Source organism: Martes martes, assembly GCF_963455335.1.
Source record: "Martes martes genome assembly, chromosome: 10".
Lineage (NCBI taxonomy): Eukaryota > Metazoa > Chordata > Mammalia > Carnivora > Mustelidae > Martes > Martes martes.
Genome location: NC_137898.1, coordinates 78,037,749 through 78,060,558, shown reverse-complemented (window position 1 = coordinate 78,060,558; position 22,810 = coordinate 78,037,749). Strand labels below are relative to the sequence as shown.

At 45.0% G+C, this 22,810-nt stretch overlaps 1 protein-coding gene across 1 annotated transcript in view; it reads right to left on the bottom strand.

The window, feature by feature from the left end:
- PIWIL4 (piwi like RNA-mediated gene silencing 4) overlaps window positions 1–22,477 on the bottom strand; it is a gene marked incomplete at its 5' end in the record, with an annotated part of 46,204 nt that extends 23,727 nt beyond the window's left edge. The window contains 9 exons of the mRNA XM_080816369.1: window positions 951–1,074; window positions 5,571–5,682; window positions 7,751–7,948; window positions 9,121–9,201; window positions 10,785–10,906; window positions 16,061–16,275; window positions 18,126–18,257; window positions 21,101–21,179; window positions 22,367–22,477. Coding sequence (XP_080672495.1) covers window positions 951–1,074; window positions 5,571–5,682; window positions 7,751–7,948; window positions 9,121–9,201; window positions 10,785–10,906; window positions 16,061–16,275; window positions 18,126–18,257; window positions 21,101–21,179; window positions 22,367–22,477 — 1,174 coding nt within the window. The remainder of the gene's footprint in view (window positions 1–950; window positions 1,075–5,570; window positions 5,683–7,750; window positions 7,949–9,120; window positions 9,202–10,784; window positions 10,907–16,060; window positions 16,276–18,125; window positions 18,258–21,100; window positions 21,180–22,366) is intronic.
- Window positions 22,478–22,810: the final 333 nt, after the last annotated feature.

Sequence of the window (22,810 nt, the reverse complement as noted above, 5' to 3'; positions counted from 1 at the left end):
CCTTGACTATTAAATGGGGGCAATAAGAATTATACCTAAATCACAGGGGTTTTCATAAAGATTACGTGGAAGTTAAACAGAATAGTGTGTCTCAAAGTAATAATAATTGGGGAAGTAAAAACTTTGGGACCTGAAGGATAGATCTATGACCTTGATGGTGATGATGGTTTTTTAAGTGTACAGTTACCTCAAACTCGTCCAGTTGTATTCATTAAATATGTACAGCTTTTACTAGATTCTTTTCTTTTTCTAAGTAGGCTCCACACACAGTGTGGAGCCCAACATGGGGCTCAAACTCACAACCCCGAGAACATGACCTGAGCCAATATCAAGTCGCTTCCCCCTGAATGAGCCACCCATGCGCCCCTAAATATGTACAGCTTTCGTCATGTCAATCATTACCTCAACTAAGTGGTCTAAAATATATAAACAAAAGAGTAAAGACTGCACATAAAAAAAGAGAGGCTGGGGCCTGGGTGGCTCAGGGGGTTAAAACCTCTGCCTTCCGCTCAGGTCATGATCCCAGAGTCCTGAGATCGAGCCTCGCATTGGGCTCTCTGCTCTGCGGGGAGCCTGCTTCCTCCTCTCTCTCTGCCTGCCTCTCTGCCTACTTGTGATCTCTCTGTCAAATAAATAAATAAAATCTTAAAAAAAAAAAAAAAAGAGAGAGGCTTAGTTTCAGGAAAATCTCTGGGGGCCTATTTTATGTCGAAGTAACAAAGGGAATACATGAGCTAAAGAAAACATACAACTCTTCCTATGCCAAGCAATTCCCAAAGTGCTCTCTATCTTCCCACTTTGTCCAATACACATGGCTTCACGGGCCCCCCTGAGCGGGTCAGATGAACTCTCCCGTCCCCGAGAGCTGGGGGAGGTCCCGCCCTCCGCTGAGTATGTCCGGAGCCTGGGATCATGAGCCTGACTGACCGACAGTAAAGCGTAAACATTACCTGTTAGAAAGCAGAGCTCGGGGATCAGGTGGGCCACCTGGGCCTCAGCGCTGTCATTTCTCTTGCTTTTCAGCAGACTCACAAGCACTGGCTGGTTTAGGTCGGATAAAGTAATATCATATTGCTACAGAGTGCGAGATGAAGGAGGGAAAGTTACTTTGAAACACTGGAAAATAAGCATCCTCACTTACAACCAACAAGCTCATCCCAAAATGAACAGATGAGCAAATCTTTTTAATAAAGAAATCAAAAAATCCCTACCAATCCTTATGGTTCCCCCACTCATTTCTATTTCCTGCCGAGGACTCATCTTTCCTTTCTCAGGGTCTGTTTTATGATTTTAATTATTAGCCTTTATAATGCAACACTTTTTAAAAAGAAAAAAAAAAAAGATTTGTTCATTGCTTCATCCAGAGTCCTAATTGCCTCCAGCCACCTGCGCCCATTAAAGGCCCCCCTGGAGCTGAGTCAGTGTCAGTATTTCCACCACTGATGACCAACGTGGCTGCTCCGTGCATAACCAGCGCGCTCATTCGGAAAATATCTACACACAGATTGGAGGCGACAGTTACATTAAGTCACACTCCAGAGTTCTCCAAAGAGCAGGACCGTCCCTGATTTCCAGGACTGCCTGACGTTACTAGGGAAGCAGCTCTAAAGTCTGACGAATGGAAATCTGATCCCTGGCTCGTCGTCTTCATTGAACTGGGACACTGAGGAAGTTCTTACCTTTCCTCAGGTACGAAATGAGGGGGACGGTCGCTCAGAGGCATCTGCCGTAAACCACCAGCACGCTGTCTGGTTTATGAGTCCTCCGCAACGGTCCATTCCTATCCCTCCCCCTTTCCCTGCCTAAGCTGGAATTTCAGACATTCTCACCTTGCCAAAAGTTCATTTCCTTTCCAACGGCAAAGGTCCCAATTAACATTCGTTTTCAGTATAGCTCACTCAACGCTAATGACAGAACAACTGGAATTATAATTTACAAAATGTCTGGGCACTGTGTGATGCTGACATCAATAATTATAATTAAGGAAGCGAGAAACGAGAGTTTCTCTATTCAATAAGGACTTCTAGTCATTAAAATGAAAAACAATTTGGGAAATTGCAATTTGAAGGGCTGATTATCACTAATGCTCCAGCTAAAAAGCTTGAGGAAGTCTTCGTAGAAGGAGAATTTTTATATGTGATGTCATTAATTCAGTACACAGCTCATGTTTGTGATGTGCCAGGAGCTGCCGTGGACACAAGGATGAGAGGCACAGCCCCTACCTCACACCCAACTACACATCTACAAAGCAAAGAAGATGAGAAGCACCAATAAGGATATGCTAAGCACTTGCATTTTTCCTCATTTAATCTTAACGACACACCTAGGAGTCAAGACACTATCACCATCCCCTCCACAGATGAGGAAACCTACAAGAAATTAAACAATTTTCCCAAGGTCCCATAACTAGAAATTAGCACAGTCAGCATTTATCCCATAAGATTTGGGAATCTCTGCGTGTTACACCATTTAGTACTGGGTGCCTGGGGAGGAAGGTGTGGGTGGGGTATGGTGGTGGCAGTGAAACAATTTAAGGATAAGGCTTCATAAAGGAGGCAGAATCCAAAAGAACACCTTGAAGAAAATACAGTAGTATAAGGAGTCCCAGGTAGCAAAGCTGGGACATGTTCCAGGAAGAGGGTATTGTATTTATCTGTGACATGGCCAAGAATTCTGCCCCCCAAGCTGTGGCACAGAGTAAACTTTACTCTCTCCCTTGCCCTAATTGTCTTAGCATTTGAAAATGCTTTTCACGAGATAAAACAGGGAAATATAAAGGCTAATATCAAGAAGACCACCGTGAGAGCTGGTTACATAGTAATTTAGTGTTCCTTCCCTGAGACAGAGAGGAAAACATTCTAGAATTGGCACAGTTCCTATCTTTTTCTCCCTAATTACAATAAATATGCAGTAAACCACAACTCATTACAAAGAAAGTGAGTGGGATTTTACCACGATTCCCTTCTCAGAATGTCACAGATCCTAAAAATACCTCTGTTCAAGGAACACATTTACTCAGGCAAGAAAAAACCCAAATGTTCAACAAACTTGGTGTTTAATAAACAAACACTTATGGAGCATGTCATGCACAAGACGCTTTGGTAAGCACTATTCATCTCGGGTTAGTCAAACGCCATCCCTGTTCTACAAGGAAGACATTCTAGAAGCAATGTGTGTTGCTTGGAACAAATGCTCAGAGAACGGCTAGCTCTTTTTTTTTTTTTTTTTTTAAGATTTATTTATTTTGACAGAGATCACAAGTAGGAAGAGAGGCAGGCAGAGAGAGAGGAGGAAGCAGGCTCCCCGAGGAGCAGAGAGCCCGATATGGGGCTGGATCCCAGGACCCTGGGATCATGACCTGAGCCGAAGGCAGAGGCTTTAACCCACTGAGCCACCCAGGTGCCCCACGGCTAGCTCTTTTGTGACTGTGACAGGAAGCGGGGTCAGAGAGGACTTCACTGATGAGGTGACAGTTGATTTCAAAGCTAGGGTTTTAGCTGGTGTTGAAGGGGAAAAGCGCAGCGTGGATTTGTGTGGACATCTAGCAAACATGAGCAAAGGCTGAGAAATGCTTAGCAGCAGCGAGTGGATGAGGGGACGGCAGCATGGGGTGCATGGTGGCAAGGTGGGGAGATGTGAAGCTGAAAGATGAGAGGAGATGAAAGGGCGTGATGCTAGACAGGAAGAAGGGGAGGCTGGGAAAAGAGGGGCAGAGTCTCCTCCATGTGTCCGGAGCTCGCCACCTGCAGGTACCGGGCTGAGAGGTCTGTAGACACGCTCACCTCACTCAGTGCTCATGCCGCACCACGAAGGCAGATCAATGGCTCCCCTTTACATAGGACACTCCAAGTTCAGTGTTTTGCTCAAGGTCACAGGGCAAAGCCAGGACTACCTCACTCCACAGTTAAAGCTCTTAACCACCTTCCTGGGCAGTATTTCAGGAGGATCTCTCTGGTGGCAGTAAGGATGGTGGGTCACAGTGAAGATTGCTGGGGTGAGGACACCATAAAGGGGTGACCCAAATCCCCCAGATGGGAATCTGTGAGGTGAGGTGTCCTGCATTCCTGCAGGGGTAACAGGGCTGGGGTCGGGGGCTGGGTTCCAGGGAGAATCCAAGTGCAGAGGGGGAAGGGTTCATGTTGGTGACGAGTGAATGAGCAGGTGAGGGTAAGAAGAGGAAGGCAGCAAGAGCCTGAATTCCCAAGGAGAAATGGGAGTGGGAAAGACAACGAATTCAGCATGCACGATGCTATTCTGAGATCCCTGTGGGTCATCCATGCAAATGTGGTCTGAAATGGAGATGAGTCTGTAATTTAAGAATGAGGGCAAGGAAAAAGTAGTCCCTTTGTAAGGTCTCAAGATAAGAAGATCAGATCCCTCAGGAGGGAGCTATGGTGAGTAACAGCATTTAACATGAGGGGAAAAGGAAGGGGAAACAGCTAAGGAGGCTGAGACAAGAACAAAATCTGGTGGAGAACCACCAGGGGTGAGCCCCCCAGTCAAGGAAGGGAGCAGCTCCAGCCAGAGGGGAGGGCTCGCTGGTGTCAAGGGCCACCAAAAGCCCTTCAGAATAAGAACGGCAGCTGAATTTGACCTTCAAAGAGCTACTTCCATAGCAGCAGAGCAGATGCCAGACTACCAGGTTTCAGGGAGGAAGAACAGCAGCGGTGCTTGCAGGGAGTGAAGATGACCTTCCAAAGAAATCAGCTAAAGAGGAAAAAAAAACCTTTTCTTAAAGGTATAGAAAGGAAGAGTTCTTGCTATGTGTTTGTTCTTGTTTCCGAAAACATCTGTGAGATTTTGGAGACTGAAATATGATTATACGTCAAAGAGAAGGAGCCTCTGGAAGGAACTGTGGATGGATGGTGGGGCAGAGGTCATGGAGCTGCCGCTGAATCCAGCTCCCGAGGGAGTCGACTCCATCAGCAAATGTCAGCGTACCTGCTCCGTGCAAGGTGCTGGGCTAGCCCTGGGTATCCGGGAATAAAGAGCTCCAAGTTCAGGAGGGAAAAGAGACCCCTCACACCCTGCCCGTGACAATGTGATGCAGCCAAATGCAGGAAGGGGCCCCTGGGGAGAGCGCCGGGAGGTCCCCTAAGAGCGGACAGCTGAGCGGAGGAGGGAAGGGTGGTCAGTGATTGGCTGGCTGTGAAGGGAGTAACCGATGGAAGGAACCTCAAACAAATGGGAAACACAGCGGAACATACAAAGGAAGGGAAGTGGTAAGAGAGGAGGCTCAGGAAAGGGAGCGGCCAGATCATAAGGGGTACTGCTGGGTGGCGCCTGAGGCACTAGAGAGCCACAGAAATATTTTAAGCAGGGAATTAATATTATCGATATGCTGTGAAGGGAAATGCCCCAGACTACAGGAGGAAGGGCAACAGGAGACAGGAGGAGGGTCTGAGCCAAGCCAGGGAAGGTGGGGACGGAGGGGAAGGGACAAGTCGAAGAACGGTGTCAGAAACAGACTCAGCCTGAAGGTTCAGGAGACTTGTTTGATTTGGAAAGGACTAGGGAGACTTCTCTGAGCTAAGAGGAAGGGAGATGAGGGTAGAGTAAAAAAGTCCAACCTGTTTATAGTAATCCACGTAGGTGACCTCAGTGCCGTCCTTCTTCCGAAAAGTGTGTGTGGGCTTCACCGACCAGTCAATGTCATCGATGCGATACGTTTTGTTATTGTATCTGGGAAATGCAAGGAATCTTTCAATGTTTTCCCCAAATCATACAAGACAAAGTGGCTATTTCACTACAGTTATAATTCAAAGTATTAGACTCCTAACTTTCAGGAATTAAATAGTAATACACGAATCGTCTTTTTTTCCCCCCTAATGATCAGCTCTTATCTGAGAAGAGCATTCATTAACTCTTCAGAATACAGGAAAACCTCCACATTTCAACAAAACTGGTGAGAAAGTCATTAGACCACAGTCTTTCTCACTGAGAGACACTCTAACTTCACTATAAATTATTCTTATAAGTTCAAAGGCTGAAGCATTGCTCGAAACTTTCCCATCAGCTTCTGGTGTCATTCAGTTTTTTAGCTCCCAGATAGCTGTTCTGATAAAAAGCACCCAAACAGGGGGCAGGTTGGGTGGCTCAATCGGATAAGGGTCCACCTCTTTTTTTTTTTTTTTTTTTAAGGGTCCACCTCTTGATCTCGGCTCAGGTCATGATCTCAGGGTCGGGATCAGGCCCCGCATCAGGATCTGCGCTCAGTGGAGAGTCTGCTTGGGGATTCTCTCTCTCCATCTCCCTTTCCCCCACCCTGCCCCACTTCAGCTCTTTCTCTCTTAAATGAATAAATCAATCTAGAAAGGAAAAAAGAAAAGAAAAGGAATGAAAAGAAAAAAAAGAAAGAAAGAAAAGAAAGACACCCCAAAAGGGCTGATGAACCATGCAATCCAAGTACCCCACTTAATCTCCCATCTAGGGCTGGCCCTTAGTGGGACTGCCAAGGAGATTGGTTAAAATCCTTCTAAGCTCTCTCTCCCCTGCAGCTCTGTGTGGCATGTGGTGTCTTCATATGTTGCCCCAGCCCTGGGGCAGAAACCTCCTTGTCAGGTTTCTCTTGGGGTCTTGGTACTTTGCAAGGCTACTTTGGAACAGTGTGATACACTAATTCGCGATGATCATGACAGGAGGCTAGGAGGACAGGAGGCTAATTCAACCAGTCCCACCTCCCAGCTGTATAACCCAGAAAAACAACATTAAGTGGCAATTCCAAGCCAGATTAGGAGAAAGCTAGCATGTCCTCTTAAAAGAATGATCTTCAGACTAGCAGCAGTACACGGTGACTTTCTGGTACTCAGGAAGTAACCTAATTTGTGTTTAATTCAGTTCAATTTGCACTGTGGGCAAATTATATATAGAAGAGTCTAGGGACTGGAAAGGTCTCAGCCTTAAAGATCTCATACTCTTCCATTCTGTGAAATGTGTAAACCTGGCAATTCACAGACCTGTACCCCTGGGGATAAAAATACATTACATGTTTATTTAAAAATTGAAAAAGTAGGGGCGCCTGGGTGGCTCAGCGGGTTAAAGCCTCTGCCTTCGGCTCAGGTCATGATCCCAGGGTCCTGGGATCGAGCCCCGCATCGGGCTCTCTGCTTAGCAGGGAGCCTGCTTCCTCCTCTCTCTCTGCCTGCCTCTCTGCCTACTTGTGATTTCTGTCTGTCAAATAAATTAAAAAAAAAAAAAAAAAAAAAAAATTGAAAAAGTAAATTTAAAAAAAGTGTTAAAAAAAAAAAAAAAAAGATCTCATACTCTTCCAGATAAGAGGGGCCGTGGACCTAATGTCTTCTCCTGTGATGTGATAAAACAAAATAAAATGGCTACGAAGAGCCAGCTGTGAGCAGTGTGCCACCGGAACCGCACAGGGGAGGGAAGGGAGTATTTTAACTGAGTGGTCGGATGAAGGCTGCAGAAAAGCAGTACTGTTGGAGCTGCGTTTTGTCAGAGAAAGTCAAAATTCGGGGTTGAAAATCCAGGTAGAGCTACGGAAGCAGCCAAATGCAAACTACTCAGGGTGGGGGAGGGGTGCAGCCAGCGGTAACGCAGGACCCTGTCCTATGGTGGAGGCTCCCCAAGGCCACTCCAGTAAGTCTGCACCCCAGTCAACCCAGCAGGGCCACATCTAAACAGGTGGGTAAACTCGTCAGATCTCAGGACGCCGCGCTGATGCTATTCCTGTTCCCAGAAGGCAGAAAGAATGCATTCCCTGGGGAAAAGCTTTTTAAATGCAGGCTTTTACCTGGTGAGGACAATGAGCCCAAGCAGCTGTTTTTCACACATCTGGGTAAAGCAGGACATACCAGTTTCCTGGCAGATACCAGTCATGAATTCTAGAACAGTCTCATTCCGGAGTACTTTATAACTCACATCAGCAGTAAACAGGAGCCTGCTTTCAAACTGTGACACAGAAACAGCAAACCCAGGCCAAAGGGACAACCTTCAAATAAATAAATATTGAAAAATACGTATCTGAAATGTCATATCATGAAACAATCACCATTTTTAAGTGCTGATTTTACATTCCGACTTTCTAGATTTTACGAAACTACTTTTCTTCAGTCTGATTCTGTTCTATCCCAGCATGAAAACCTCTGGGTTCAGAAAAGCGCACAGACTCGATGGCGTAGACAGTGTCGAGACCTCATGAGAGTAAGCAATCATCTACATGGTATCATGTACAAGGACACAAGGGACACTGTATCAGAGGCTACGGCTCCCGTCCACATTTAGGGCTATCACGGACCGAAGTCCTGCCTAAGGAAAACTTAACAGAAATGACATGAAAGAAAGAGCAAATATTTTTTTAAGAACTGTTTCAGTTTATTTTGTGGACTTCCTTCACGGTGCTCCTGAGCCCGCCTTCAGGACAAACATATGCCCTGTGCCAACTCCAGCTCACAAGAGCTTCTTGTCCACTGCAGGGGACGAGTGACAAGGACGGACAGGATGCTTTACAAAGACCGCTGTGCCACACTGATTTGCCATACAGAAACCCCACCATGTCCCCCCTACCTGGCACAAGGCGAAACAGCCTGCCCCCTCGTTTTCTACCTTTCGCACTCCTTCCTGCGTTTACATATCTGTCTTTGGGCTACCAACTGCCTCTCTGTCTTTAGCTTGACCGCATATCTGGGAGAGCTAACAACCGGTTTTAGACACAGCTGATGACCTAACCTGAAACACCTACTTCCCATTTAGAGCGGAAATTCCAGTTTCATGTAGCTGACTTGTTTGTCTGACCTCAGCTTACCCAATGTCAACCACCCTGGCTGTGCTAACTTCCTGTCGGCAAGAAAATGGCTTCAACTACATGGTGTGACACCATCCTGCTTACTCTGCCTTCATGATTACTTGTCACACGCAGAAAACGCAGTTTCTGAATTCCTTCTAGGATTTATGATGATGACCTAGCATGCTAATAGAAGAAAGCAGGCTGCTAGCTTCAGACTGACGCTCTCCATTCTATAAAAAACTTGAAAATTTTAAAAATCTTTATTTTTCATAACACAGAGTCTCTCGCAGGAGGGCATAATGTGTAATATTGCATTGTAAATTACGTTCTTCACATTATAACAATTTCAGGGTAACAGAAAATATAAATAAACCTACTTGTGCTGGGGAATTTCCACGGGCTCAGAAGGCTTATAGAAGTTCCGTCCAATTTGGTACATGGCCAACTTTTTTAAGATCCTGCAAGTATACATTTTTTTTTTTTAAATCTCTGGTCAACATCAGTTAGTAATAGTACAATTCTAAGTTTGTCCCCACGCTGAATATATGATAAAAATATGTCAGAACTATAGAACTTTCATTCTTCTTGCACTGGAGGGTTTAGATGCTAAATATACCTGTGAGTGTATATATAAGAACTATGACTTCTTTCTATTTGAGAATGATAACTGAAATTCTTTTTATCTGTTTGCACTTAACTGCAATGATAAATATGTGGTCACAATATGACTGTGGTTTTAACATTCCGGTTAGCATGGAGGGGGTAAGGCAAGCCATGTTTGAAGGTTTTCTGGCCTCTTCCCTGCTTTGAGATGGGAGGCTGTTTCTTTTCTTTCTTCCTTTTTTTTTTTTTAAGATTTTATTTATTTATTTGACAGAGAGAGATCACAAGCAGGCAGAGAAAGGAGGGGAAGCAGGCTCCCTGCTGAGCAGAGAGCCCGATTCGGGGCTCGATCCCAGGACCCTGAGATCATGACCTGAGCCAGAGGCAGAGGCTTAACCCACTGAGCCACGCAGGCACCCATGGGAGGCTGTTTCTAATGAGGCTACATAGCATTGCTGCCTCTCCAGCAACTAAGCCTGGCCCCCTCTGGAACAGGACACGTCACCGATCCGAGGCTGCCCATTGCATGAGGGAAGTGTAAGTGTTTCAAGTTAGGAAACACAGGTTACAACTGCAGGATTTGGGCTATGAAATGTCATTGAGCCTCAGCCTCCAACACTGAATACCATTTAAAGCTATTTAGCAAGATGTCTGAATAGAATTAAGAAATAACATATCTGGGGGTGGGGATGGATTCCTTTTGTGTATCCCACCCAGCAAAACCCAAACTCCTCTGTCCAGAGGCCGTTATTAAGCAAAGCACTGACGCCAAAGCTTTTTGAACATATCATCTTCCTGGTCCAACCAGGAACGTGGAAAATACTGGTTTACAAGTCTCTGTGTTCCCACTTGTCATCCAGGAAATGTGCTAAAAATGAGAATTTCAGGCCCCACTCTTGAAATTCTCTTTACCAGGTCGAGTGAGGGGCCAAGAAATCCACATTTCATGGAGATCCACCCAACAACCCCCGAGATGACCCCCAAGAGGCAAGTGATCCTCACATCACTTAGAAGGATACTGGACAGTGATGTCACAACCCTCCTTCTGCCCCAGGGGTTCACATGGCAGGGGGCTGAAGCAGAAGGGAGAGCAGAGAGCAGCGGATGATGTTGGAGAAAAACAAATCTTTCATGACAAACCCAGACATCCCTGATTTTTCAGCCTGGGTGGGAGGGCAGGAGAGGGTACAGAAAAGGAAGGGAGAGAAAAGGCAGCCCCACCCCACCCTACCGCACTCCAGCCCTGCCACCACTGAGACCCCACAACCCTTGAGCTCTTTGTCCCAACTCAGAGAGTGCTGGATGACGGACGAGGCAGGAGCCAGTGAGAGGCTGTGAGGGACTGCGGGGCCCATCACCTCACAGCTACAGGAAAGAACGAGACTTGTACCGAACGGCATCGCTAGCCTCAACTAAAGTGCTGTGGGAGGCGCCTCACTTTCTGAAGATGATGCTGAAGACCTGGGTGCACACGGGGGAACTTGCTGGCAGCTCCCCTGTCAGAGTGATAGTCATCTTTACAGTGTTGCCTCTCGAAGTTTCACTGGACAGTTCGGTGACCTGGGAAAAGATGTACTTAATATGCACGCTAGATCATCCTCAAGTGTGAAGAATCAGAGACAACACAGCCGTCACAATTTAATATGTATTAACAAACAGAACTGCAGGTGTTAGCATGCAATAATCTAATCACACTGCACTTGCAGGGTTTTCCTATCTTGCTAATCCTAGAAAAGCAATGCTTCTCTCTCCTTTCTTTCTTTTTTTTTTTTTTTAAGGATTTTGTTTATTAATTTGAGAGAGCAAGCACAAGCAGGGGGAATGGCAGGCAGAGGCAGAGGGAGAAGCAGGTTCCCTACTGAGCATGGAGCCCCACCCAGGGCTGGATTCAAGAACTCCGGGATCATGACCTGAGCCGAAGGCAGTCGCTTGCTTAATCGACTGAGCCACCCAGGCATCCCTCTCCTAACTTCTCTCTCTCTCTCTCTCTTTTTTTTAAGATTTTATTTATTTATTTGACAGAGAGATCACAAGTAGGCAGAGAGGCAGGCAGAGAGAGGGGGAAGCAGGCTCCCCACTGAGCAGAGAGCCCCATGCAGGGCTTGATCCCAGGACCCTGACATCATAACCTGAGCCGAAGGCAGAGGCTTAACCCACTGAGCCACCCAGGCGCCCCACCTCTCTAACTTCTTAATGGAGAATCAAAATCAGACTTAGGATACAAAGACTTGATCCAAAGATAAAGTGTTTCTTGACCTTATTTAGCTGAGGTTGGGGAGCAGGTCACAAGTTACTTTGAGAGTCTGATAAAAGTTACAGGCATTGTCCCATGAAAACTGCATGTATGTATATACCACACGCTGTACCCAATTTCAGGTGGTTCACTGACACCCAAAAGCCTATTAGTGGACTGTCCAGCCCATCCTGGGTTCATGGATTCCAGAGGCCTCTCAAAAGTTTATTCATAAACAAAAAAGCAAAGGGGCACCCAGGTGGCTCAGTTGGTTCAGGATCTGACTCTTGATTTTGACCCAGGTCAGGATCCCAGGGTCCTGGGAAGGAGCCCCGATAGGACTCCATGCTCAGTGGGGAGTCCGCTTGAGGAATCTTTCACCTCTCCCTCTGCCCTTCCCCCCCACTTGCACATGGGGGCACGCTCTCTCTCTCTGTGTCAAGTAAATAAAATAAATCCTTTTTAAAAAAACAGAAAAGCAGAAAAGAAAGGTAAGGAGAGGGAATTTGTAAGAGGGCAAGTAAAGATGGGGAAGAAATCAGCAGACATTAAAACATACAGGGAATCTATTAACTTTTGAAAGGTCTAGAGAAATTTGTACGTTTCGTATAACCTTAAACGATGTTCTAACAATAGAATAATTGCATGAACCGGTTTCTATACCAGCTACCCAATGAAATATGAAGTTTGCCAGACCAGACAGGACTTGGTACAGGCTTTTGGAATAAAAGAGTGATCAAATCAGACAATAAAAATCAATGACTGGGGCGCCTGGGTGGCTCAGTGGGTTAAGCCTCTGTCTTCGGCTCGGGTCATGATCCCAGGGTCCTGGGATCGAGTCCCGCATCAGGCTCTCTGCTCCGAAGGGAGCCTTTCTCTCTGCCTGCCTCTCTGCCTACTTGTGATCTCTTTCTGTCAAATAAATAAATAAAAATCTTAAAAAAAAAAAAATCAATGACCAAGGACTTTTCAGGAAGGTAAGGAATCAGAAGAGGCCAGTTCATGAGCCAGTATTTTATCCCTACTTTCTGTAGCTACAGTATACTTGTAATCACTTTCAGGCTGAACCAGAAATGTAGGGCAGGAATGGCTCATTGGACACAGACAGACGGGTCCTTCCACGGGGGGGTGAAGTATTCCACTAAGGTGATTTCTTATTCAACCTGTGAGAAGTCAGAGGTGGAGAGCTGTAGGAAGAGCTCATCAACACCTGGGAGAAGTCTAGCCGGCAAAAGAGGTGAGATGCTTTCAAACCGCTGTGGGGATTTCAGGACAAAGGCTTCAGACAACAAAGGACACTGGGCTGAGGGGCTGGCGGGCAGGTGGCAGCAGAGGTCCCCCCTCACACTGCCATCCAGGAACTGCATTCCTAAGAGCCATCTAAGCAAACTCTCTGTGCTCCCTGCACCTCCCCCGCCAGACGCCAACTCCTCGTGGGTTCCTGTGTTTGTTCTTGTCCCACCCCGCCAGGCTTCCCATCCCAGGCTGCATCAGAGTGTGCTTTCACTTCTCAAGCCAGCAGCCACCTCATGGTCGTCTGGTTAGCAGGACTTAGCACTTCTACACCAACAAAGTCTTTCATCTGTTTCTGCTGCTCCAGTTACTTAACACAGGGCTTAGGAGGACATGACTGGGAATTGGACAAACCCACGTCCTCCGCCTCTTGCAGCCCGTGTGATACAGAGCAAGCCACTTCAATTCCTTAAGACCTTTCCCCATCTCTAAAATAGGAGAAGTCTCGCCTAAGTCCCAGTGTTGTGAAGATCAAATGGGATAATTCACGGATCTCGTCTTTATCCCACAGCACAGGCACGCAGGAAGGTTAAATAAATTGCAGGGCTTTGTCCCTTGGTTCAAGCCCCTTTGACTCCTGCCAAGATGACTCCAGTGGCTCTTTATTAATCTTTCCATTTTCTCCTGTCAACCGTCCAGCAGGATGTGATCAGAGTAAATGTAATCTAGCGGAGATCTCATGGAAGCTCTCTCTCAGAGGCTTCAGTGCTCCATGGAGGACGGTCCCTATCCCCCAGCAGGACATTGAAGATTCTCCCTACATTTGGAGCCACAACTTCATTCCTTCCTAGCTAAACCTGAACAATCAGAAGTTTCTAAAATATGCCCCCCACCCAGCCTCCTATCACTGCACCTTTGCTCCTCCCCATCCTCTTGTCTGGGGATCCCTCCTCTCCCCATCATCCCCTTCACTGACCCAAATCCCACCCGAGGAGCCAGTATCAGCTCCCACTGAAGTATCCTGCTGGTCAGGATCTTGCCTTTGGTCAAGCTCTGGATGAAGACCTTGGACGAGATACTTAACCTCTGAGCGAGGCTGGAGGGGTGTTGAGAGGATTAAGTGAGAGCGCACAGATAAAGAGCCTGGAAGAGCAGGTAATCTTGTACCGTATTCATTTGTAAATAACCGCGCACTGTATTTGGTCAGGAGTAACTTTCCTACTGAGTGGAAATGATTTGACACAAGCTGTGTTTTATCTGTCGTTGTTCCCTCAATGATGCCAACACCTTGAAATCACACCTCAGGCTCTCTGTAAAGGCAGAATGAATGCTAGGAGTGGCATCTAGATGTGACCAGTGAGAGCAGGCCACATGGTGGCCACAGATACACAGATGGGGTCTGCGAGACAGTGGAAGGCCAGGAAGCAGCCAACTTGGACTTCTAGAACTGCACTCTGGGGGGCTGTGATGAATGCATGAGTGCAGGGTCTCTCTCAACAAAAACAGGGATCCTACAAAGTGTGCAGAGGATGGACGGGAGTGCAGGATTAAGCCTGAGTCACTGTGAAGACCAGAATAAAAAGGTGAGCACAGTAACATGTTTGTTGTGACACTATTTCTACTATTTTTATCTCACCATCACTGGGTAGGCAGGCCATAGGGTGATAAGATATAAGACAATACTTTTTTATTGAAACCTGGGAAATAAAGTCAACAACCCTGATTTGTCTCACTACTTTTTTTTTTTTATGGTTTATTTATTTATTTGAGAGAGAGAGAATGCACAGAAAAAGAGGCAGGTTCTCGATCCCCGCACTCCGGGATCATGACCTGAGCCAAAGGCAGACTCTTAACTCACTGAGCCATCCAAGTGACCCACGATCTAACCATCTTTTTACACTCTCTTTACTCACCTGCTTCTTCATTAGATATCATCCCTAAGGTGCATACTACATGCTCATTTTGAATGAGAAACAAATAATATGTTTATTCTGAGCGTCTGTAGAGTAAAATTTCTCCATTTTGGTTAGGTACAATCGAAGAAAGCTGGACCACTCATGGTGTGTGTGGAGGGGGTATAATATTAACATATTTAATTCACTGTTACTGCAAATGTATCAACAAGAATAAGATAATCCTTAATGATAACAATACACTCGAAATACAGCATTTAAGTATGAGAGGCATCATATTAGCATGCTATCAATGTCTGGTCATAGGACAAAACCCTGAAGGATCAATAAGGACTTACGACGAATTAAAATGTTTCTAAATTTACAGATCCAGATTTTTCAAGCCTCTAAATTTTAAGCCTATGGTATGATTTTTTAATTCCATATCCAGAGAAAATAATCACTCAAGCAGCCCGTATAAATCTTAGACTCTCATAAAAAGATAAAGGCCCCAAGAGTGCTCAGAAATGCATTTCTTGAGGAAATTCACAGAGATTTATATGGAGTCTAGAAATTTAAATTTATGCCTTGGTACCATCCTGTCCAAAATGTTGAACTAAAGGATTAAGGTTTCTCAGGGATAGAAACATAAAGTTTTAATTCGATGCTCTACTTTAATTTTTTATAAAGACACTGGTTCTTTTTCCCTTGTAGTAATTTAAAACTGTCTTAGAACATATATGATAAAAGCATCAAAAACAGTATATTTTAGGACTGAAAATGCTGAACGTACAAAAACATGGATAAAGAAATATGAATCATGCGACCGCCATATCCAGTGATCACACCACTAAAAAAATCCTTAGAATTGATATCAATAACTCATATTTCATATGATGGAAGAAATGACAGCTTTCAAATTAGAGACTGATATAAAGTTATTTAGACACACAGGTACAACTGTGCAGGAGCAAAAGAACAAATTTAAGGCTCTGAAGCCATAGGCTAAATGGTGTTTGTTGAAGTCTTGCCTATTTTGGGAAAAGTTTAAAAAGGAGGCCTATTTCAAGGACACTTTGCAAAAAAAAAAAAAAAATTCATAGTAGTTAAAAAGGCAGTGTTTGTAATACAGCTCTTATTTTTTAAATACCACATCATCAGCTTCTTAATTAAGAAATCAATTACTGATGAGATCTTAATTAGGAAGTCTTTTTGCTCTCAGGCATGGGAACAGAACAGAGTAAAGGAGTGAGACACTTATTCCAACTGTAATGACAATCGACTAACCTCTTAACTATACTCGGGCGAGTGTAAGTATATACATGTGTGTAGGTGTAAAAAGTAACCATACTGTACCTTTGCTTCCAGCTTTTGTGAGAGGAAAAGGATGACACCATCAAATGCTTTTGCTCTGTTGGAAAGTGCCTTATGACTGTAAAGCAAAGCAATTCTCAGCCTTCTAGATTCTATATCTGGAACATAGGACACATGATACTGGTAGAGCTGCCAGTCCGGGGGCAGATCTAAACTAAAGAGATTTGTGACCAGTTTCACAGGTACTCCACTGGAACCTGAGAAGACAAATAAAAAACATTTTTTTCACCAAAATAAAATCACACCTTGTTAATATTAATCACACCATTTAAGATTTTTACTTGCCTGTGCATCGCTGTTGCTGTAAAGCAAGGATTCTGGTTCAGTGACACAAGACAAGCTTTCACAACCTACAGCCCAGTAACCTTATGGAATCCTACACACACACATTCAGGAATTAAAAAGGGATCGTGTGATCATGTGTAAAGCAGGCCTCGTAAGAACCTAAGAGAAGATACTGACATTCTTGTCATAGGATTTCTTCCAGAGCCTACCTTCCAGCGCTGCGTCTGTGCAACGCAAATTGGCTCAAGCCGTATTTTCAGATGCTGCTCTGAAATTACGCTGCTCTTAGATTATAAAGTCACTGTCCAGTTCTTACCATGAGCACAAACCCCAACCCCTTGGAAATCGAGACAATCAAAAATTACCCATCCTTCTGAAAATTTTGAAATAGTTCAATCAGGGAAAAGTGGAAGGCCCTCAGAGATTAAGGAGAGAACGGGGGAAGGAAAGAAATTACACATCTTTTATGCATGAAAACAGACAAGGCCTCTGGGCTTCTTTTCTGCAGACTTGGGTAAGCTTCCAGAAATTCCATCCCCTACAGAATTTTTTATTCACCTCTTCAAAGTGTATCAGACAAATTCAGAGATGGCCTCATTATAGTTGTTGTTCCGTGCTCAAGATGGCATCAGCTCCCTCTAGGACGGAATCTAGGAGGGCACAAAGGAGGTACTTCTGACTTCTCCTTGTAGGGAATCATCCAGTGTTTGTCTTATAGAAAGGAATTCTATTAGATGGGCACTATTTTGCTTCCTTTCATGAAGGAAGTGGAAACATGAGCCCCCAAGGTGGTAAAGAAAAAGAGCATCGTGTGTGTTGGTATTTCCTCAGTTTCTATGTATGGTAGATATCTGTTAGGAGCAAGTGATTCTTGTGCTATTTTAATTAAAGAAAAGCTTTCTTTTGTTCTCCTGTACCCTGGGAAAAGGTAGTATATTTTAGCTACTCATATTCATGGACAAAGAGGAGTCATCCTAGAATGTCAGATCTGGCAAGACCCTTGGATATTACCTATACCAGTGTTTGTACACTGTAATTATGACCCATTAGAGCTGAAGTTATGACAACATATGACATGACCCAACACATTTTATGAAATGACTAGAATGCAACAGAATTGACCAGAGTGCCTTGTGCATAGTAAGAGAAGCATTCTTTCATGAAACTTGGCTCCCATTTTTGGTGGTAGTGTGTGTATGCTAGATAACAATGTATCTACTCCTTAATTTTTTGCATGGCTGTAAAAAAGCTTGAAGAAAACTGATCTGCATCAGGGAGTCTTTCCCAACTTTTGGGAGGGTGTCACAAAGCCTTTCAAGAATCTAATGAAAACACCTAACTTCCTGAAAATGCATAGGCCCATAATTCTGGGTGTAATTTCAGGGGTGACTTTGAAAAATGGTTAAAAATTCCAAAAACTGACTAGATCTTTCTTTTTACAACTGAAGTCCAGAGACATTATTGTTTCCCATAGGAAAACTGTTGGAAAAGAAACAGAGCCTATCCTCCAACCCTTACCCCAAATGTAAGAAGAAAATCTTTTCAAAAAGTGACATGTTTAGGGGAAATATTCTTACTTCTATTAATAAAGGAGAGAATTAAGGCTAAAACAACTAGTGTCTAAATAATGTTTTAAATATAACAAGACACTCAGTAAATGTCTTTTCAGTCAATATATAGACTTGTTTATTTTAGATCTAGAAATCAAAATTCCTTAAGCAAGATTTGGTAACATTTAAAAAGTAACACGATTACTCCGTACCTCTTTTGCAATCTCTCACATGGGCCAATTTCTCTCTGGTACAGACACTCAGATCCTTGAAGTCCCGTCTGATTTTCCCACCTCTTTCAGTGAAAGTACATCCAGCATCACCAGAAGATACAACGTCTTGACCTAAAATGTGAAGAGAATGCCATGACATCTCATGTTACTTTCTAGTAATGCTGTTTACAACTACCATGTCGAAACTGAGTCTCTAACCGAAGCTCAGACTTTGGTGGCTTTAATGAAAACCGACCCACACTGCTGAAAATAATATAAAAAAAATAATAATATTTTTCTTCTATGTAGAAGTCTTCAGCCTAAACCTGAAAACCTTAAAGGAAGCGTGATATGTGTTGTTAGAAAGAACATACCACAAGTTAATTCTATCTCATAATGTTTAGGTCTAGTCTGATTCTCCTCTTTGTTAAGGAGAAAAAGGCCCATCCCCTCTGCCATCCTCCACACACAGGTATGGAGGGCAGCTGTCCCCCCTTCAGCTCTTGCATATCCCCCTGAACACTCACAGACAAAGACTGTCCACACCAACTTCTTTACAGATTGGGGCTGAATCTGCTACGTCTCTCAGTCATGAGAAGAGAACTCCGAGAACACTGCTGTCAGTTTTTATGCTAGTTCATTCCTTCGAAAATGAAAGCCAGCATTTCACCTTGGGGCATGTTACTTACTGTTAGGTTCTGGCAAATGTGAAAGGAAAATCTGTTTCCAAATGAACATTTTCTCTTTAAACAAGTATAGAGATGTTTTTTGTTGGGGTATGACGTGGCACTTTGAAGATAATGTGAAAATAGGAAAGTACAGAGGATTACTACAATGCAAGCGTAGTAGTAGTATTACTATGAAGTAATAGTATGACCAATCTCTAGGACTCTGACTACCCTTTGATACAGCCACCACAACCCCCTCAAATGACACTATCCCTGGCTCAAAACCGCTGCTCATACCCTTTCTGTGGAGTCTGAGTCACCCAGGAAAATCACATTTATTTAATTTTTAAAAAGGTTTAAAAATTATTCGTACTAGATTATCCATATCATTCACTGCTCTTGATTTCAAAATGTTAGGTGGTTTATAAAAAATCAATCTACCATAAGATGGTAGTTACCAGAGGGTGCCTGGTGGCTCAGTTATTAAGCGTCTGCTTCCGGCTCAGGTCATGATCCCAGGGTCCTGGGATCGAGCCCCACATCGGGCTCCCTGCTCAGTGGAGAGCATGCTTCTCCCTATCCCTCTGCCCCTCCCACTGCTCGTGCTCTCTAGCTAGCTGGCTCTTAAACAAATAAATAAAATCTTAAAAAGAGAGAGAGAGAGAGATAGTAGCTGCCAGGGGTTTGAGGGAGGACAGAATGGGGAGTTAATTTTTAATGAGTACCGGGTTTCAGTTTTATAAGATAAAAAAGTCCTAGAGATGATGGTGGTGATGGCTGCACAATGATGTGAGTGTCCTTAATGCCAAAGGAGTATGCAACCGACAATGGCTAAAATGCAAAATTTTACATTATGTATATTTTGCCACGATTTTTTTAAAGTTTTTTTTTTAAGATTTTATTTATTTATTTGATAGAGAGAGATCAGTAGGCAGAGGGGCAGGCAGAGAGAGATGGAGAAGCAGGCTCCTTGCTTGCGGAGCAGAGAGCCCGATGCGGGGCTTGATCCCAGGACCCTGAGATCATGACCTGAGCCGAAGGCAGAGGCTTAACCCACTGAGCCACCCAGGTGCCCCTTTGCCACGATTTTTAAAAATAATCAAATAAAAAATTCTATGTCTGAGCCTTGCTAGTCACAAGAACGTGCATCAGGCATGGAAAGGAAGTCCCAAGAGCAGCTGGGCAGTGGATGGCATGACCTGATGCCCCCCAGGGCAGGTGTTCTGTGCGACCAAGTACACTTCCTCGAGCTCAGAGCACAGAGGCTACTTGTGGGAGCTAGAAAATCCCTGGTGGAGAAGAGACAGCCAAGCAGATGATGGTGGAGGGACTGATGATCCACACGGTCTGGGAGACCCTAAGTACTTAGAGCTAACATCACTTAACTTCATAGTCCGAGCAAGGGAGACAGCTAACAGGTTTCCGCTGTGGCTACTGGGTGAATTATGTTTCCCCCAAATTTATGTGTTGAAGATCTAAACCCTCATATCTCAGAATGTGACTTTATTTGAGACAGAGTCTTTAATAAGGTAATTAAACCAAAATAATGTCATTAGCATGAGCCCTAATGCAATATGACCGTGTCCTTATAAGAAGAGATAAAGTCACAGACCAATACAGGGGGAAGACCATGTGAAGACACAGGGAGAAGACAGCCCTCTATGAGCCCTGGAGCGAGGCCTCAGAAGAAACCAACTCTGTGGACACCTTGATCTTGGACTTCCAGCCTTCAGAATCATGAAACACCACACTTCTATCATTTAAGCCCCCAAGTCTACAGCACTTTGTCATGGCAGCCCTAGCAAACCAGGGTACGGGGCATGCCAACCCACACCGTGATAGCGGCAACTTGCGGTAGCCCGTGGACAAGCACCCTGAGTCCCAGTCTGGATTTGCAGTGAAGACAGCTACCATCAAATGGTGGGAAAAAAGAAGAGAGCATAGCAGCTGGGGTGGTAGGTTTCTACCATCCCTTCAGGATGGGGCACGGACACTTCTATGTCGTAAAGAACTTCTGAACATTTTTCAGAATTATTCAGTGAACAGAAAAAACCAGAAGACTGGATTCCTGGCACCTGTGGATGCCCAAGTGCCAAGGAGTATCAGGAAATTCAGTGGCAGACTGTGTTTTGGGGTCCCAAAGAAACCGAACACACACAGGGGATCCTCAGAGAAGAGGTAAATGGGATGTCAGAGAAGTGAGCCTGCTGCTGTAAAGCCTAGCAGTCACTCCGGTTCCATTCAGAAGGGATGGGATGGGATGGGATGGGATGGGATGCAGGGGAGAGCAGATCAAGCTGCACTTACAACTCTGGGACATCCCGCTTGTTCCCACGAAGCTACTGGTAGAAGATGCTTCATTGTTGCCAGTATTGACAGATGTAGGCTAAAATGGGGGGGGGGGGGAGAAAAGCTTAGTTAGATTTAAGATGTTAAGTCATAAACCAAAAGGTTATCACAAAATAAGAAGTGTATCATGTCCTAAGTCTTCAATAACTAATGTTAACAAATGTCAGCTAATGTTAACTAATGTCCCTAAAATGCTAGAGATGATGAGAAGAGACTGTTCATTCTAGAAAAAAAGGATAAGGACCAGCTATAGTTTTCCCCATTTATCAAACTTTAGTTTTGACTGTGAGCCAGATAGGAGGTATAAGGGGGCAGAGCTGTGATTCTCATGCCCAGGGAGCTCATCAGAGGGAAGGTGGCGGAGATGAACACTGACCTCATGCTTCCACTGCCTCCAGGCATGGGGCCTCCAATGTAAACACATTTATAGCAAGAAAACAAACTAAGCCCAAACTGAGGACCTGGGTCACCAGCTCAGGTGATGACTCTTTGGAATAAATGGGTCCCAAATTAGTTTATGAAATAGGCCAAGGGAACCATTGATATTTCCTCTTTTCACGGTAACTACTTCTGTTCGCTCAAGAAGTATATGTTGGCCTGTGAAGAAATGTATGAAGTCAAGGGAAAACAATGACATGAAAGTAAAGGCACAACAAGCACACTTGAGAACTTCTGGTCTAAGAGACTGCTCCAAATACTGACAGGTCGGCGTAACATGCCTCAAAAGTTGCTGATTCACCGGCCAATTTAATCTAATCTTGCCTAAATGTAACCAAGAGCCCTACCCACGCCGGTTGGTCAAGAAACAGCGACTGAATCTAAACCACATCTGTGTCTGAGATTACTTATGCGGGCATAGGAATTAGTGAGACAAATCATATTAGCTCATGTGCCCTACAATGGTACAACAGTTTTTACCAAGAGACTTAAAACCGAGTTAAGTAATTAAACTCTCAGGAAGCAGAAGGAACGCGGCACTTGCCTCCAATCTTCAGTACTCTTCACCCGCCAAAAATATCTACATGACTATCTTATCCAGAGAAGCACCCCACCCCCCGGGAAGGGAAAAATATGAGAAACCCTGGAAAGACCCTAAGTCCAGCGGGAAGAAGATACCCCACTCCTTCCCAGCAGAGCTGAGGAGGTAAAAGCAGAGGAAGGCTGTGTGCATGAAGGCCACCGAGGAGAAGAGAGCGAGGCCCTGTCGGCCACGAGTCTACACACCGATGGTGATGGCAACCGTGACCGTGATGGCGCGGCACAGGTGCGACCCGCTTCCGCGGCGCTGGGGCTGCGGGCCATGCCTCTGGCCCTCACGCGGGCGCGGCCACTCATGTTCCCGACGAGCGCAGGGGGGACTCTCCAGGCAGCAAGGTCTCAAGAAGAGTATTTTCCCCTCGGAGTCCAGAGGGCGAGGCTGTGACTGGAGGTGGTGGTCGCGGCGAGTCTCCGACTCCGGGGGGCTGGAGACACTGCGGCGGCCCACGCGTGGGTGGAGGGGCGCGCACTGTCCGCCGGGATCCCGCCCGCTCCGGGGAGCACGTGACCGGGGGTGGGGCCCCGACTTCCCCTGACTCGCCGTCCCCCGCCCCCTCCAAATTAGGCATCCTCCAACACACTGGGTTTTGCCCATGTTATGCCTGTAAGGTTGCATCAGACTCGCTTTTC